This window comes from Pelophylax lessonae (assembly GCF_965119305.1).
Source record: "Pelophylax lessonae genome assembly, chromosome: 4".
Taxonomy (NCBI): domain Eukaryota; kingdom Metazoa; phylum Chordata; class Amphibia; order Anura; family Ranidae; genus Pelophylax; species Pelophylax lessonae.
The window spans coordinates 273523822-273538080 of NC_138771.1; the positions used below are offsets into that span (position 1 = coordinate 273523822).

The window sequence follows — 14259 nt, forward strand, 5'->3', positions numbered from 1 at the left end:
GTGGCCTTCTCTGGACTCACTCCCCCAGACCCAGTGGACGCAAGGGAGGGGGTGTCGGGATCCTTCTAGCCCCACATAGCACCTTTCAGGTACTTCACCCACCTCCCTCTCTGTCACTCTCCTCATTTGAGGTACACTGCGTTCGTCTTTTCTCTCCTGTTTCTCTAAGGTAAGATGTGATCTGCTGCCCCCCCCTGGACCAGTATCGACCTTTCTTGACGATTTCTCTGTCTGGCTTTCTCTCTTCTGAAATCCCCACAATCATTCTCGGCGACTTCAACATCCCTATTAATACTAACACTCCTTCCACTTCCAAACTTCTCAGTCTAACCTCCTCCTTTGACCTGAAGCAATGGATACATGCTTCTACTCACTCTGAAGGCAATATCCTTGACCTTGTTTTCTCCCACCTATGCACTCAGTACAACTTTTCAAACTATCCTGTCCCTCTCTCTGATCACTACCTTATTAGTTTCACTCTCTCCCTCCAACTGCCTTACAGTTACCCGCAGAAACCTATGCCATCTCAACCCTTCTCTTCTCTACTCTGCTACCGACCACCTCTATGACAAAATCGCACCCCTATCCTGCATCAACCTAGCCACTTCTGTCTACAACGCTTCACTTTTAGCCTCCCTGGACACACTGGCCCCCCTCACTACACATCGAATCAGGCCCCGACCCCTTCAACCTCAACCTTGGCAAACAGATAACACTAGAAGTCTGAAAAAAAGCATAGCCGTGCTCTTGAGCGCCTATGGCGTAAGCCTAGGTCTCAGAAGGATTTCAACCAATACAAATCTGACCTCCAAAAATACAATTCCAGTCTCCACACTGCCAAGCAGATCTATTTTTTCACACTCATTAACAACTTGTCATCCTGCCCCCGGCAACACTTCGCTACCTTTAATTCTCTACTTGATAGATACAATTCGTGAGGAGATACAGTACCTTCTATGCTTTACGCTTCATTCCCACAGGTGCGATCACTACTTCCCTCATTCAACCCCACCACTATAGATGAGGTTGCTAAACTACTTGCTAACATCCACTTAACCACCTGCCCCCTGGATCCTGTTCCCTCGCAAATGCTACGGTCAATCTCTGGCCCTATTCTACACTCTCTAACCCACATCTTCAATCTCTCCCTCTCTTCTGGCATCTTACTTAACTCTCTAAAACATGCACTAGTCAGCCCCCCTCATACTTAAAAAGCCCTCACTGGACCCAACCAATCTTAACAACCTATGCCCTATTTCCTTGCTCCCCTTTTTATCCAAACTCCTTGAATGTCTGGTCTACAACCGACTGTGCGACCACCTTGCCGAGAATAGCCTTCTCGATCCCCTTCAGTCTGGATTTTGGCCTCAACACTCCACTGAAACTGCTCTCCTAAAACTAACAAATGATCTACTAAAGGCCAAAACCAGAGGACACTATTCTGTACTCCTACTCCTGGACCTTTCTGCTGCCTTTGATACCGTTGACCACCCCCTCCTCAAAAAACTCCACGGCTTTGGTCTCCGTGACTGTACTCTTTACTGGTTCTCTTCCTACTTATCCAACTGCACCTTTATCATTACTTACAATTCTACTTCCTCCTCTCCCTTTCTCTGTTGGGGTCCCCCAAGGCTCTGTTCTTGGACCCCTCCTAATTTCAATCTACACCTCCTCTCTGGGTCAGCTGATAGCCTCCCATGGCTTCCAATACCATCTCAAAATCTATTTATCCACCACTCAGCTCGCTCCCTCAGTCTCCTCACGTACCACTAATTTACTAGCAGATATATCAGTCTGGATGTTACACCACTTCCTCAAACTCAATCTATCCAAAACCGAACTTATAGTTTCTCCTCCACCACGTGCCCCTTCCCCTGATCTCTCTGTCAATATCGATGGCACAACTATCAGCCCTTCCCCTCATGCCAAGGTCCTAGGTGTTGTCCTGGACTCTGAACTCTCCTTCAAGCCCCACATCCAATCACTGTCTAAATCTTGCCGCCTCAACTCCGCAACATCTCCAAAATACGCCCCTTTCTAACCAATGACACAACAAAGCTCCTAGTTCACTCCCTGGTCATCTCGACTACTCGACTACTGCAATTCCCTTCTCATTGGCTTACCTCTACACAAGCTATCCCCCCCTTTAATCCATCATGAATGCTGCTGCCAGACTCATCCATCATACCAATCGCTCAGTGTCCGCTACTCCTCTCTGTCAAGCCCTCCACTGGCTTCCGTTCACCCAACAAGTTAAATTCAAACTACTAACAACATCTTACAAAGCCATCCACAGTTTAGCCCCCAGTTACATCCCTAGTCTAGTCTCAAAATACCAACCTAATCGCTCTCTTCATTCCTCTCAACACCTCCTGCTCTCTTGCTCCCTCGTCCCCTCCTCCCATGCTCGCCTCCAGGACTTTTCCAGAGCCTCTCCAATCCTATGGAACTCCTTACCCCAATCTGTCTGGTTATGTCCTACTCTATTAGCTTTTAGACGATCCCTGAAAACCCTCCTCTTCAGAGAAGCCTATCCTACCCACACCTAACAACTATACTTCCATTTTCTCCATCAGCCCATCCCCCACAGTTATTGCCTTTTGTTTCACTTGACCCTCCCTTCTAGATTGTAAGCTCTAACGAGCAGGGCCCTCTAAATTCCTCCTGCATTGAATTGTATTGTAATTGTATTGTCTTCCCTTACATTGTAAAGCGCTGCGCAAACTGTTGGCGCTATATAAATCCTGTAAAATAATAATAAAAAGCCAAGTTTTTTTTTTTACCACTGTATATAGTACAATAGCTTAAACTGAATTTTAAACATCAGACAAGAACTATGGTGTACATATGATAAAATAATCTCTCACAGAGAAAATCATGTATGAGATCTACTAAAGTATAACTAAAGGCACATTTTTTTTTTATTTATTTTTTTTTAAATCTTGGACGGAGTGAAGAGGGATTAGATCACCTTATCAGTTTTTATTTCTTCCTGTGCCCCCCTTAAGGAGATTCAGCCTCTCTATTTGTCCTGTTTAACATTATCACCGAAAGTGAAATAAAATCCAAAATTTTTTTTTTTCCAAATATTTTATTTATGTCGAAGGAACAACAGCGGAGAAGATAAACAATAATACACACGTCAATAAATTACCACATGCACAGCGAGATAATGTACATCTAGCAACCAAGTAAAACACCAGATCAGCATATAGTTGAATGCCTAGGAAGAATGTACCCTCCCCTGTTACCAATAAAATCGTAAATTATGGGTTGTCCCAAGAAGAGTAAGGCCTCTTTCACACATGCTGTCCGTTTGTCCGTTTTTCATCCATCCGTTGACGGATGAAAAACGGACATCAATGTATCTCTATGTAAAAATGGATGACAACGGATGATCATCCGTTAACATCCGTTTTCATCCGCTTCCGTCAATGTCCGTTTTTTTGAACGTATGAATGCCCTATTTTTCATCCGTCAAAAAAACGGATCGGACGAAAAACGGATGACAACGGATGAAAAACGGATGACAACGGATGAAAAACAGATAACTGACGAAAAACGGATAACAACTGACGAAAAACGGATGAAAAACGGATAACAACTGATGAAAAACGGATGAAAAACGGATAACAACTGATGAAAAACGGATGAAAAACGGATAACAACTGACGAAAAACGGAAGACAACTGATGAAAAACGGATGAAAAATGGATGAAAAACGGATGGAAAACTGATACATTTTGACGTGACTGAACTGACCGTATGTGTGAAAGGGGCCTAATAGAGGGGAATTCCTCCAATGTGGACTCTAGTTCTGGTGACAACCAGGGATTCCCTCACTTTGTTGGGATTTCCTCTAACTTCCTGTTTTGACTAACGGACAATGAAGCACAGATGGCAAAAAAACCAGCAGGGATTACAACCCTTCCTTACTCTATCCAAAATGAATAAAAATGTTTGCATATAAGTCTGTTTTAATACCGATGTTACCATGAACTATTTAAATTATGCCTTTATATATAGGTGTGTAATGTAAAGGCTAGCCTAAAATCTTTGAGCCGATTGTTCAAGTATAATATTATATTTAAACACTGTGAGTTCCTAATAGTGCTACTGTGCATATGAAGGCATGTTATACATTTTCTGGATTAATGGTGAGCAGTGGAAGTCTCCTTTTATACAGTAACCATAAGAACAAGTTGGTGAGCTCCTCATGACAGCAGTAAAAGGGTCGCAGTACAGGACTCCTCTATATTGCTATGGCTAATATGCAACAGAGTTTGCTACAACACTTTTACAACTGGCCAAATTGTGATCCATTTCTGGATAGAATACATTTGTTTTGCTAATTTACCTCCATAGTGAGGGTTTTACTGTTTTTCACCTACAGTTGATATTTGTTGTGTTCTTTTTAGGACAACTTTCAAAAGCTGATGCAGATCCAGTGTAGTTTAAATGGCCATCACGAGATTGTGCAGCCTGGAAGGGTATGTACAGAAAATAAGTTGGTACATTACAAGCTATCCTTCCCTATATTGCTTAGTATTAATGTGCTGCACCTACAGAAGATGTTCTGTGTAGTAAACAAAACCGTTATGTTGTGATTTAGAACATAAAGTACATTATGAAAGTAATTAAGTCAAGCTCCCCAGACTGTTTCATTGTTCATTCTGCTTGCTCAGGTCTTTCTAAAAGAGGGGACTTTGATGAAGCTTTCCCGGAAGGTTATGCAGCCACGAATGTTTTTCTTGGTGAGTTTCCAAATTAGTGCAAACATGTTTGAGGAAACCTCTAGTGACCATAACCATCTTTTTGTGAAGGGTCAACTGCCTACCAAGAGCAGGAAGCAGCATGTCTTGTGTAGTTTTATGTAACTCTTTCAGTACCTTTTTAGATAGAAAATTGTCTCCTATAGGAATCCTGCATTGAGTGAAATATGTAGGCTGCCATCTTCTGGCTGTGTCTGGTTTCATTTATGTCAGATGTCTTGGTCATCAGCCTGAGTAAAGCCTGCAGTAAGGGAAGTTGGAACTCCTGATCTGCATACTCGTTTGGATATCATTGACTCGTGAAATACAGAAGTCAGCGGATCAACATTACAGCCAAGAAGTTAGCACTGTTAAAAGAAGAGCTCACCAATGACAGCCTTTATATTTTTCGAAGTACAGGCTTCCATTAATTCAAAGGAAATCCTTTTTTGACACTTCATGAATACAAAATGGAAGAAGCTTGTGTGCCAGTTTTGGATAATGGTAGAATGCAAGCGAATCATTCCTTAAGGGCCCTATCACACTGATCAGTTTTTCTTCCATTTTTGCCATAACCAAAAGTAGAAGAAAAAAGCATGACCATTAAATCCTAAGGAACTCTTCACAATTCACACCAGTTAGTTGTGGGTCAGTTACATTTTTAAGGCCTCATGCACACAGGGCGCTTGAAAGAAACGAGCTGCAAAGCCAGTTCTGACGCTAGGAAAAAGCAGCTGTAAAAACATGCTTTTAGAAATGTTTTGTATTGGCGTTAATCCACGTTTTAGCCACGTTTAGCAGCGTTCGCATTTGGCAACCTTTCTCTGCCCTCTTCTATTTTTCCATGTCAAATCCAACTACTACAGCTTGAAAACGTCTGACGTGGCCTAATGCCTTATGTAGCTTTTAGCAGCCTTTCGCAGCGTCAGGTGTTTTTACAGCTTAAAGCTGCTGCTCCAGCACGCACTGGCCCTGGGTTTTTTTACAGCTTAACGCTGCTGCTGCAGAACGCACGCCCTGGGTTTTTTTACAGCTTAAAAACGCCTATGCCACTTGCAGCTCCTAAAAGCCTGTGTGTGCACAAGGCCATAGAATAACATGAAGGGGCGTTTTTAAGCTGCAAAAAAAAAAAATGTCTGACGCTCCTAAAAGCAGCTGAAAAAACGCCCTGTGTGCATGAGGCCTAAAAGTCCTGAATTCTGAATTTTTGTCGCATGTTTGATGCGGTCAAAAAAAGCACCAAAAACAACCACCCATTGATATGAATGAAAAATGCATTAAAACATGGCAAAAAATGCATCAGAAACATACCCGTGGTTGCATTTTGGTGTGTTTTTTGAGTCACATGTCCTTTTTACACAGGTGCAGAACACACCGGATACGCAGCAAAAATGCGGCAAAAATGCAAATTTGTTTTTACTGTGCTTTGGAGCAATGTGACAGCAGCCTTGGGCAAATTTTGCCAGCTGTCAGTTTGGTGATTTTATTGGTAACTCATAAAAGTTTGCATAGATATAGATGTAGAAAAGTGAACATGGAAACTTTGGTTAATAATAAAAAAAACAAAAGACCAACAGTGTTTTTTTTCTTTAGTGCTTCACAATATGTGAACATTGAAGGAAACCAATACTGGAAAAATATGGGGCTACCATTGCTGACTTTCTGGAAACGGTAGCTTCCAGGCAGTCTGATTTCAGTATGAATCTGAAGTCCGGATTGAAATGATTTCAGTATGAATCTGAAGTCTGGATTGAAATCACAAATGCTAATCTGCATAGTTGTGTAGGGATTTAAAATGTAGGTACTGGGTTACCATGACAGTCTGAAAATTAGCATTACCACATGCCTTAGAATGGTTTTATATTTTCACACATTTTATCAGAACTTTGAGATATTTGTTTCAAATAATTTTGTCCTATTTGTAATAAACAATAACGCTGTTGTTTTTTTCCCTAAGTTCAATGATGCCTTGCTGTATACGACCCCAGTTCAGTCAGGGATGTTTAAACTTAACAACATGCTCTCTTTGGCTGGAATGAAGGTAGGAACTTATGATTTGTCAATGATGTCAACATTGTTAGACGTTTAATGTGGATATCCAGGAAAAACGTTAAATACACTGTTAACATACATAAACTGTATGTGAATTGTTTACCATATTTGTAAAAATGTTCAGCTGGCCTGATGATTAAAGTGACAACTTTGGTTAAAAAACAAATAAATTATATTCAAGTATCTATTCTTAAATCAAAAAGTACCTTCTGTTGCTCTCAGCCTTCCCCAAATCCCTTTTTTTTTTATTTATTTAATTTGTTTTAACTTTTAGAGGGTGGCTATGTTCATTCCCAAAGATTCCACTGCAAGTAAGAACGTAGCAACCCTCTCTTGCTCACTCCTGAGAGGGAATAGGGATTATGAACTATGAGATTTCTAGTGTGTATGGAGCAGTGTGCACTGTTTATTCTACGAAAAAAAACTGAGGTGACGAGTAAAAGGAGAAGTTTTGGAACTCACAGAGGATGTTACAAGGAGGCAGGAAAACACTGCAAGAAGCAATTGCATGAAAAATTGATGACAGGCTCATGGATTATGGAATAAGGATATTGTTTAGTGCCACTTTAACTTGCTCCTGGTATATTGAGTTTTTAAGCCACCAACATGCTATTAGGATTATGAATGGGCACCATCACAGGACTAAGAACAAACAAGTGGCCACTGCCTCCACCTATAACTGGTCTATTGCAGCAAGGAGCCCTGGAAGGGCGACGTATGTCAAACAAATACAAAGATATTTCCAAGCTCAAACTTGCCTACCAGCCAGTGACCAACCAAACTGATCTGTCTAACAGTATGCGTTAGGAACAGGGGTTTAGTCTGCACACATTTGCAAATACATACGTAAGCCACAGGCCCCATCAAGGCACCCTGTTTGCTGTAGTCGCCCTTCCAGTGCTTCTTTCTGCAATAGACCAGTTATTTTGATTATATTGGTCAGGCAACGCACTGACATCTTGGGTGCTGGGTGTTCAGTGTGCCCCTGTACCTTTTAAGGAGGGGTGGGCTCCTGTCCTCACCTATCCATTAAAATGCATGTGCTTCCATTGTGGAGACTCAGAAGTCAGAGTTAGGGACCACAGAAAACAGGGTGCCTTATCAGGGCCTGTGGCGTATGCAAGTATTTGCAAATGTGTGCAGACTAAACCCCTGTTCTTAACGCATATTTTTAGACATGTCAGTTCGGTTGGTTGGTAAGTTTGAGCTTGGAAATCTCCTTATATTTGTTTGACAACCATCACAGGACTTAGGCCTATGTAGGAGGCTGAAACACATGCATCTTTACAGGAACTGATTTCATTTTATGTTTTAAAGAATTAAATAAAGTAAAAGTTTTTATGTCGAGATGTCCTGGTGCCAAATTTTACTTTTTCTATTGCATCCTTCCTGTGCTTTCCTCCTTCTGTAAACTGCCTAATATCTCTCCTCCAGTCTCCACTGGTAGAGCTCTGATTGGCTCATAGTCCATAAAAACCTCTGATTTCTGCAGTGCCAAGGATTTTGGGAGGAATCCAGGCAGATACACATGGTGACTTAATGATCTTTGATTATTACATGGCTGGACTAAAGGCTGATAGTTTGATTATTTTGGAGTGTTATTTTATTATTGAACATATTTATTTTAAAATGTCATTGTACTTTGTATTTCTAGGTGAGAAAACCAACACAAGAGGCCTATCAGAATGAGCTAAACATAGAAAGTGTGGAGAGATCCTTCATTTTGTCAGCCAGGTATTGAACCATGCATGCACTTCTAGAGCTTTTCATTAGAAATGCGGAGTTCTGTTTCTGAAATGTCAATCAGCTAGGGTCTCCTACTTATTACTAATTGGTTATCAGAACCTAGTGGCTTTCCTTAAAGCCTAACTCTGTCTTTCGGTTTAAAATAGTTTGTTTAGACCAAGCTGGTTCAAACGAACCTTTACCTTCACTACAGATACACCTGCTGGGAGTGATGTATAAATGGTATGTAACATTAGCAAAATAGAGTATACAGCGCTGTGTTTTAGCAGCAACCAGTTGATGTGCCAATCTCCAGCTTAACGAATCAGGGGGGAGCAGGATGGGAAGTCCCCATACCGCTTCCGAAACCCAACGCTGTATGCAGCTAATGCTACATAGTTTAATATAGCACTCACAGCAGATGCATCTGTTAATGAAGGTCATAGTTAGTTTAGACCACCTTGGTCCAAAGAAACTCTTTTAAAATACAGAAAGCTGGAGTTAGGCTTAATGTAAAGGAAATCTAAACAGTGCCTGCGTAGAGGGTTGTGTGTAAGGAACCAGCAAAATGTCACCTGTGGATATGATGTAGGGAAAATGGTGTTTCTTACTCTTTCATATATGGTAAACAACTCTTTGAGCATAGATAAATCATTCTCAGGGTTTGTTCTCATGAAAAAAACTGACTGCATTGCCTGTAGGCATTATGTAGTAAAGAATCTGAACTCTTTTCACTGAGATTGTGTGTTTGCTGGGCAGAAATTAGCACAGCAGTCATTCTGCATCACAATTGGGTAACTTCACTTGTTTAAACAAGTGGTGGAAATCATTTGATGGAGTCCAAACTGAAACTTGTTTTACTATCATTCTCTTTTAAAGTATAGGCAAAGATCATCATCAGCTGTGTTTATTGAAGAGTTAAAAACAGGGCAACCTTCCTGAACCTGTGAAATCTGTGGGGTGTCATTGCTGAACTCTTTCTGAAAATATTAGCTGACTGCCTGGTTTACCTGTCAGGAATTGTAATTCTGATTCAACATCCTTGTGATTCACACAATCTGATACTTGTTCATAGCCAGAATGACTCGGTTTCCTGTTTCAGTTTTACTGCTTCCTGGGTCATAGTTCTGGTCACTAAATTTGAAGCAGCCATAAAGCATTGACATTAAGGTGGAGCTGAACTTAAAAAGTGAAGATTTGCTATGTTATAGGGAAATTATGTGCCTAAGCAGTGCCCTGGAAAATCTTTTTTTTGTATTGAATTCCCCCTGAAAAGTAAAAGTGCACTTCCTGGTTTTGTGAGGATGCTCAGACACTCCCATACGTATAGCCTCCTAGCTTTATATCTACAAAGTAAAATAAAAGGTACTGCTGCCTCTAACTGCTAGCCCTAGGAAATTTGGCAATGTCACTACTGTAATGCTCACTGTTCTCCTGCCTGGAGGTTCTGAGATGAGGAAGCAAAGCCCTGCCTCTACCAGGAAGGCCACCTCCAAGCAGAGACACAGTGCAGAACACGGCATGGTAAATCTGTATTCTGTAAAGATCAGCTACAGGGCGACCACAGGCAATACTGGTGAATTGTCTTTCACCCTCTGTCTTTCTTTACTCTGTCGTTCATCGACGGACACATTGCTTGATATAATTACAACTACTGGGTTATATTGCCTCCTCCAGAAGTAGGACTAGGCAAAAGAAAAAACACTTGGCTACGCCCATGGGCCGTCCTCAGCTTGGTATATAACCCCCCCCCCTCTGCTCTAGGTAAACAGTTTTAATCTGTCAGTATTAAGGACCTAGGCTCCGGACTGGGATCTGTGGTCCTAGCAATTTTTTCTCCTTCCTTACATCTTTTTTGTTTTTTTTTCTCTCGGGAGATCTACAATCAACTGTCGGGCTGTGTGACAGCTGGATAAATTAGATCCAGTGGTCCCCCCAGCCAGCAAGCGTGTGCAGACCGCTGCTACGCGCTAAGTTGGCCGCGACATAGCCTTAATTGTCTCGCAGGGTCGCATACGACCGAGCTTGGGTCTGAGTCGCAGCGGTCCCTTGGCTGACAGCTCCCCTACTTCGTTGGTGAGGATTTTGTCTGGTGCGTTACCCGCACCATGGAAGTGTAAGTACAGTCCCCCCTCTTCCCTCTTTGGCTTTTTTTTGGGGTGGACGCGGGTAACCTCCAGGGACGGTCGGACCTGCCTGCAGGTTCCCTCCTCCCATCCTTAAATCCCTCAGTGAGCTGGGCTTCGCCCACTCCCTTTCCCCCCTGTCTGGACCTGGAATCTGGTGGGGGTCCCAGGGCAGAGGATGCAGCGGAGACCCCTGGGGTCCCAGTGTAGGAGACCCCTAGGTGCATGCTCTACTGTTTGTAGTTTGGGTAGGGGCGTCCCAGTGCAGAGACTGGTGCAGAGTGCGAAGCGGAGTCTCCCCTAAATGTGCGTTCTACTTTCTGGGGGGGGGTCCCCTTGCAGAGGGTGCAGCGTTGCGGAGGGTGCAGGAAAGATCCTGAAAGCATTCTTTAGCGTCTGTAGCTGATGGTGGCCATTTTCCCTTAGTCTGGCTGGTCTCTGGCTGGCGGCCATGTTTGTGTAGCCTGATGATGACACAGGGCTATTTTCCCTTAGTCTGGCTGGTCACCGGCTGGCGGCTATGTTTGTGTGGCCCGATGATGTCACAGGGGCCATTTTCCCTTAGTCCGGGGGATACTGTAGATGACCTAAGCCTCGTGGGGATGCCAAAGCTCCTCCTCTTCCTTTTCAGTTTCCTGTGCCTGAGACATATGAACAGGGATGGCGTCCATGATGATGCTGGGCTCAAATTTTCGACGCTCCTCTGGTTGGTAGGGTGAGTCCTTGGGGGTCCCTTTTATCTCTCTCTCTGCTGATAGGTACCCTAAGCCTTGAGAGGATCCTTTAGTGGTGCCAAAAGATCGTTTTCGTACTGCAAGGTTTTCCTTTCCTTATGGAGCCTCAGGGTAACATCTCCCCCACTAACCCCCTCATGGAGGTGGCAGGTGCCTCAGAACCCCAGCTTCCTATGGTTGCACTGATAACGGTCTTGCAGTCCTTACTGTCCCGAGTGGAAGTGGCATGTGGGCAAAGGCTCAGGAGGAAGCGCCCCCCGCCTACCACTTCTTAGTCTGTCTTATCTGATTCTGAGACTGATGCCACTGTGGATGCGGCCCATCCAGGGGGGGCTTAAAATCACACCCCCAGATCCATCCAATAGTGAGGTTGATTCCTCCATGGTCCAAGCAGCAACTAAAAAAGCCCTGGTAGACGCACTTATCACTGCAGTGCATGAGACTTTAAAAATGGAGGATGCCGCTGTCATTTGGTACGCATAAGTCGCATCGTACTCCAAAGGTGTTTCCTTATGTGCCTAATTTTGACAGGTTTTCCTGCAACCAAAATTACCCATTGTAGTCCCCAAACGTTTTGCTGTACGGTACCCTTTTGAGGAGTCACATTTAAAAAAGTGGACTAGTTCACCAGTGGTGGACTCTCCTGTTTTCAGGTTGAATAAAGCAACCGTGATCCCAGTAGAGTAACCAGCTGAGAGGAAAGCAGAGGCTGTGGCACGCAGCATGTTTACTATGGCTAGTTCGGCATTGCGGCCAGTCTTTGCCTCAGCCCTGGTGTCTCAGACCCTAACTGAATGGGCCAAGCTTTTGCGCCAGGGCCTGGGGCGTTAGCAGGTCCCCGCTGCTTATGTTGATTTAGCGGACCAGTTGGTCCATGGGCTGCAGTTTATTTGCTGTCCAAACTTTCTGTTTCAGCGGTGGTGATTAGGCGTTTGCTGTGGGTTAAGAGTTGGTCTGCAGACCAAGCCTCTAAGAAAGCTCTCATTGATCTGCCCTTTAAGGGCGATTGCCTGTTTGGGAGTACCCTGGATGGCATCATTTAGTGTGTCACGGGGGGAAGAGTATCTTCCTTCTGCAGTCAAGGAAAGGGAAGGAGCCTTCATGCTTCTGGGACGGAGAATAAGGGAAATAAATCTTTTAAATCTTCCCCGGGAGGTTCCAAGCAACCTTGGTCTGGTAAGCCTAGAGCTAGCTTTTCCGGACCAGCAGAGAAGACCCCTTCAGCATGAATGTCTGCCCTCACCCATTATTGGGGAAGGGGACATCTTTGCTGGCTTCCGGCCCCGTGGACTTCTTTTGTGAGAGTCAAGGAGGTCCGCAAAATGTTTCTTTTGGGGGTACCCAGAAAGGGTGAACAAGTTTGTAATTTTCAGGTTTTTTAGGTCCTTAATCTCCTTATATGGATTTAATTCCTGAAAGGTTCAGGTGAGATCCAAACTATCTAATGACCCCCTATCCCTCTCCAGGGAATTTGATCTACCTAGGTCTGATTTTAATTCTGACCGGGGTGGTCCATCCTCTGGACAAATTTCAGAAACCACAGGCCGTGATTCACTGGCTGCTGTCACACAGACAGTTCTCTATGCCGATTTGCATACAGGTTCTGAGTCTGGTGGTATCCATCTTCAAGACAGTTCTGTTTGCACAGTCCTACATGCAGCTCCTTTAGTAGGTTTGGCACCTGAAGTTGGTGACGAGGTCACGGGGTCCTTTGACAGACGCTGCAGGCATCCAAGGGTGACGGTAAGGCCAGTATCATCCTCGGCTCAGGCTTCTTCCACAGTTCCTGCGAGGAATCAAGAGTGAGGATCTTTAATCATCCTGGTGGCCGTAAACTTCCCTTGGGGGCTTCCCTTTTAGAGAAGACCAGTTGTCCCAAGGTCTAATTTACCATCCTGCTTTACAGTCGCTGGTTTTAATGGCTTAGGTATTTAAAGCCAGGTACTGAGGGATAGAGGTTTGTCTGGATCAGTGATCCCTAGTATGGTGAAGGTGGGGAAGTCGTCTTCCAGCAAGATATACCATCGTATGTGGAAAGCGAACATTTCTTGTTGTGAGTTTGGTGCTCATCCTCGGTCCTTTTCTGTGGCTCAGATATTAACCTTTCTCTTACGTCCTCTGACAGATGCAGGTCTGGAAGTTTCTTCACTAATGGGTTATGTGCACCCTCTTCAGGAGTAGCTAGGCAGTAAAAGCTTTCACTAGGCAGGTCTTTAGGGGCCATCCTATGCACGTGACCCCAAACACACCTGCTCATAGAATCAGTTTCTTGGTGCCTAGCTTAGGAGTAGGACCTAGGTTCCCTGCTGGGACTTCGGTCTCTGTTTTTATTTCTTTTAAGACATATTTGTTGCGTTCTTCCCACCCCTCATGCTTACACTGCTATGGGACGTCCCATTAGTGAAGAAACTTCCAGAGCTGCGTCTGTCAGAGGACGTAAGATAAAATTGAATTTTTGTAAGAACTTACCGTAAAATTATTTTCTCTGAGTCCTCTGACTGATGCAGCTCCCGCCCCTCTATATTGGGGTTGGTTGTGTTCTCCTTCACTACTTTGCTACGAAACTGATTCTATGAGCAGTTGTGTCTGGGGTCATGTGCATAGGACGGCCCCTAAAGGCATGCCTAGTGAAAGATTTCACTGCCTAGCTACTCCTAAAGAGGTTGCACATAACCCATTATTGAAGAAACTTCCAGAGCTGCGTCTGTCAGAGGACTCAGAGAAAATAATTTTACGGTAAGTTCTTACAAAAATTAAATTTTCTTCAATGGGGCGTTGATCAGAAGTTGGCCTTGAGTACCATCAAGGGCCAGGTGTCTGCCTTGGCAATCTTCTTTCAGTGACCCCCTAGCCACGCACTCTTTAGTTCGT

General features: G+C 43.8%; 1 protein-coding gene across 1 annotated transcript in view; it reads left to right on the forward strand.

Annotated features, from left to right (window-relative positions):
* The window catches only part of FGD6 (FYVE, RhoGEF and PH domain containing 6), a 189724-nt gene that overhangs the window by 162093 nt on the left and 13372 nt on the right, over positions 1-14259 (forward strand). Inside the window, exons 11-14 of the mRNA XM_082254731.1 lie at positions 4419-4490; positions 4686-4754; positions 6709-6792; positions 8458-8537. Of these exons, the coding sequence (XP_082110857.1) occupies positions 4419-4490; positions 4686-4754; positions 6709-6792; positions 8458-8537 (305 nt within the window). The remainder of the gene's footprint in view (positions 1-4418; positions 4491-4685; positions 4755-6708; positions 6793-8457; positions 8538-14259) is intronic.